General features: G+C 46.1%; 1 protein-coding gene across 1 annotated transcript; it reads right to left on the minus strand.

Moving 5' to 3' along the window:
• Positions 1-744: 744 nt before the first annotated feature.
• LOC112119912 (olfactory receptor 52R1-like) lies at positions 745-1,692 on the minus strand. Its single transcript, XM_024218800.2, has one exon. The coding sequence runs from the start codon at positions 1,690-1,692 to the stop codon at positions 745-747; it is 948 nt and encodes a 315-aa protein (XP_024074568.2).
• Between the last annotated feature and the right edge of the window lie 1,219 nt (positions 1,693-2,911).

Consider the following 2,911-nt stretch of genomic DNA (forward strand, 5'->3'; position numbering starts at 1 on the left):
GCGGTGGTGGGGGGTGTCGAGCAACCACCTGCCAGAGGTGAAGTCGGTGCCTATACTTATACAGATCTTAGATGTACCTGCCCCTGGTACAGCCCACAAGAACCCAGGAGGCCTGATGAGATCTCTCTCTCTCTGCAGAGTAAGTAACAAAGAATATCCATTACAATTTGAAAACTAACCAGTTTCCTTAAGTGACTTTCCACAAGATGTTAAACATGTTTATATAAGAGCTTAGTAGATTTATTATTCCTTTAATTTTCTTTCTTTTATATCGGAATTAGAAACACTCTTCCTGTCAGTTAACTGCCAAGTTATCTGCCAAAACACTAAGTTTTCAAGTGCGTAAGTAGCCACTGGAATCACAGTTAAAGTTGCCCCCACCCCCAACCACCCGCACCAAAATCCGAAATGAAGTCCCTGCAGGAAAGTATGGGGAGGTGCAGAAAACTCAGTGGGTGAAGACGGGAGGAGAAGAGCGGGCAACCGAGGCAGAGTCTTTGGGGGAAGAAATGGGGCAGTGGGTGGGACCTCAAAGGTCTAGTTACCCGCAATTAGAAATGTGGCCACCCAATTAATGTACAGAGGCCGATTCTTCAGTTTGTCAGTCTGACACAGCACAGTGTTCTCAGGAAAGGATTTAATATCTCCTTTAATGTACAGTCAGCGATTCACAGAAGAGGGCCCAGGGCCATGTTACCACCCAGAACTGCACAGAGATTGCTCTGAGAGTATGAAGAGAAAACTTTAGGTCACTTTATGAGTAAAAAGACAGAGCAGCCTGCCCCGGATCTGTTTGGTCCTCACCCCATAGATGATGGGGTTTAGTACGGGGGGCACCAGGAGGTACACGTTGGCCATGAGAATGTGGAAATGCAGGGCCACATAGTGCCCATAACGGTGCGTGAGGGAGGAGAAGAGAGAAGAGATGTAAAAGGCTAAGATGACACAGAGGTGGGAGCTGCAGGTCCCGAACGTCTTGAGCCGGGCGTCTTTTGTGGGGAGGCTGAAAATGGCCCTGAGGATCTGGGTGTAGGACACAGCGATAAAAAGCACATCCAAACCAGTCACAAAGAATACCACAAAGAGGCCATAGTAACTACTGACATGGATGTCAGCGCAGGCCAGCTTCACCACAGCAATGTGCTCACAGTGCGTGTGGGGGATGATGTTGGTTCTGCAATATGGCCACAGTCTTGCCAGGAAGGGAAAGGGGAGCATTAGCATACAGCCACGCAGCAACACAGACAGGCCGATCTTGGCCACCACGGGGTTTCTCAGGATGGTGGAATGTCTCAGGGGCTTGCAGATGGCCACGTAGCGATCCAGAGCCATGGCCACCAGGATCCCAGACTCCATCGCTGAGAAGCAGTGAATGAAGTACATCTGGGTGAGGCAGGCACTGAAATTGATCTCCCTGGAATTGAACCAGAAGATGCTCAGTGTTTTGGGCAGGATGGACGTAGACAGGACCAGGTCGGTGATGGCCAGCATGCAAAGGAAATAGTACATGGGCCCATGGAGGCTTTGTTCCATCTTTACGATGAACAGGATGGTTAAGTTCCCCAAGATGGCTATGGCGTACATGGTGCAGAAGAGGATGGAGATCCAGACATGGGCCATCTCCAGGCCAGGAATGCCCAGCAGGATGAAGGTGGAGGGGTTGGTGAAATCAGTTTTGTTGGCATCTGACATGGAGTAGGGGAGAAGGTGTTCAACTCTGAGGCAAAACGGTGTCACCTGCATGTACCGTAGGTTCCCGTGACTTCCTGTATGTGCCCAAACTCTAGGGTGATGGTCGCAGTAAATATTCCTGAATGGAGAGACAATGTTAATATGAGACACTACATGCACTACTGTAGGTGTTGTCATGGGTGAAGCAGATTTGTCGCTCTTCATACACTGATAAATGACATTTTCATAATTCAGAGAAATGAATTATGAACAACTGACCCTTCTAATGCCAATTCCAAATATGATGGTGGTCCATGCATCAATAATTCCTACATGTTATGGTGTGGGAAAACGTAATGGGCACCAGCAGGAAACACAGGTGTGGATAGTGGTGTTCCATCATTCTTCCTTAATGCAATGAAACCCAGGGTATAGGGTCTATGCTGTAGGGATTTCCCCATTCACCCAGATGCTCAAAATATGGGAGTGAAGAAAATCCAAACCTTTTCGAAGACGTGCCGGGGGAATCATCCCAATTCGTACACACCGCAGGGAAAAAAAACTGTGCATCATTGATAGCAGCTCCATGGAAACACTTGCTCATTCATAGCGGGGACTAAAACAAAGACAATGTTAGCAAATAGAAAGGAGGGTTGCAAGACAGGCATTGAGAATGGGGGAGGGTGCCATAGTCTGGGACTGTTTAGTTTAGAGAAGAGAAAAAGAAGGGGATATATGAGAGAGGAGAACAAACTAAAAGATTGGAACTGATTACATTCCAATGGACAAACAGAGAACAGTTCCCAACCAGTAATATCTATAGACACTTAGTACTACAAAAGGGCTAATTCCCCAAAGCTGTAGGAAATTATCAGCAAAACTGATTGGGAGGAAAAAATCTAGACAGGGAAATGAGAATAAAAATGGGGAGTTCTTTAAGAAGAGTTCATTAGATAGCTAAAAATCGTCGATTCCACAATCAAAAATGCCCAACTTTGGCTAGAAAACTGGTTCAGTGGCAAAGTGAAGGCAGCAGTAATTGGGGGTGGGGGAGAGGAAGCAATATTGAACTAATGGGATAAAGGGAAAATAGATGGCAAGCAATACATATTAGTAGGTATGAACACTGATTAGGGGCGTAAAAAACATTGAGGAAAAATAAAAATAAATCCTAGAAAAGTTTAAGCCAATTCCTAGTGGGTGAAAGGAAACTTGTTAAAGTTGCAGAAAAGGCAGATGT

The sequence above is a fragment of the Terrapene carolina genome, unplaced genomic scaffold, assembly GCF_002925995.2.
Source record: "Terrapene carolina triunguis isolate 2854851 unplaced genomic scaffold, T_m_triunguis-2.0 Scaffold33431, whole genome shotgun sequence".
Taxonomy (NCBI): domain Eukaryota; kingdom Metazoa; phylum Chordata; order Testudines; family Emydidae; genus Terrapene; species Terrapene triunguis.

What these genes read in the sequence shown, in the direction of transcription:
- LOC112119912 (XM_024218800.2), bottom strand. Translation starts at nt 1,692, where the DNA reads ATGTCAGATGCCAACAAAACTGATTTCACCAACCCCTCCACCTTCATC.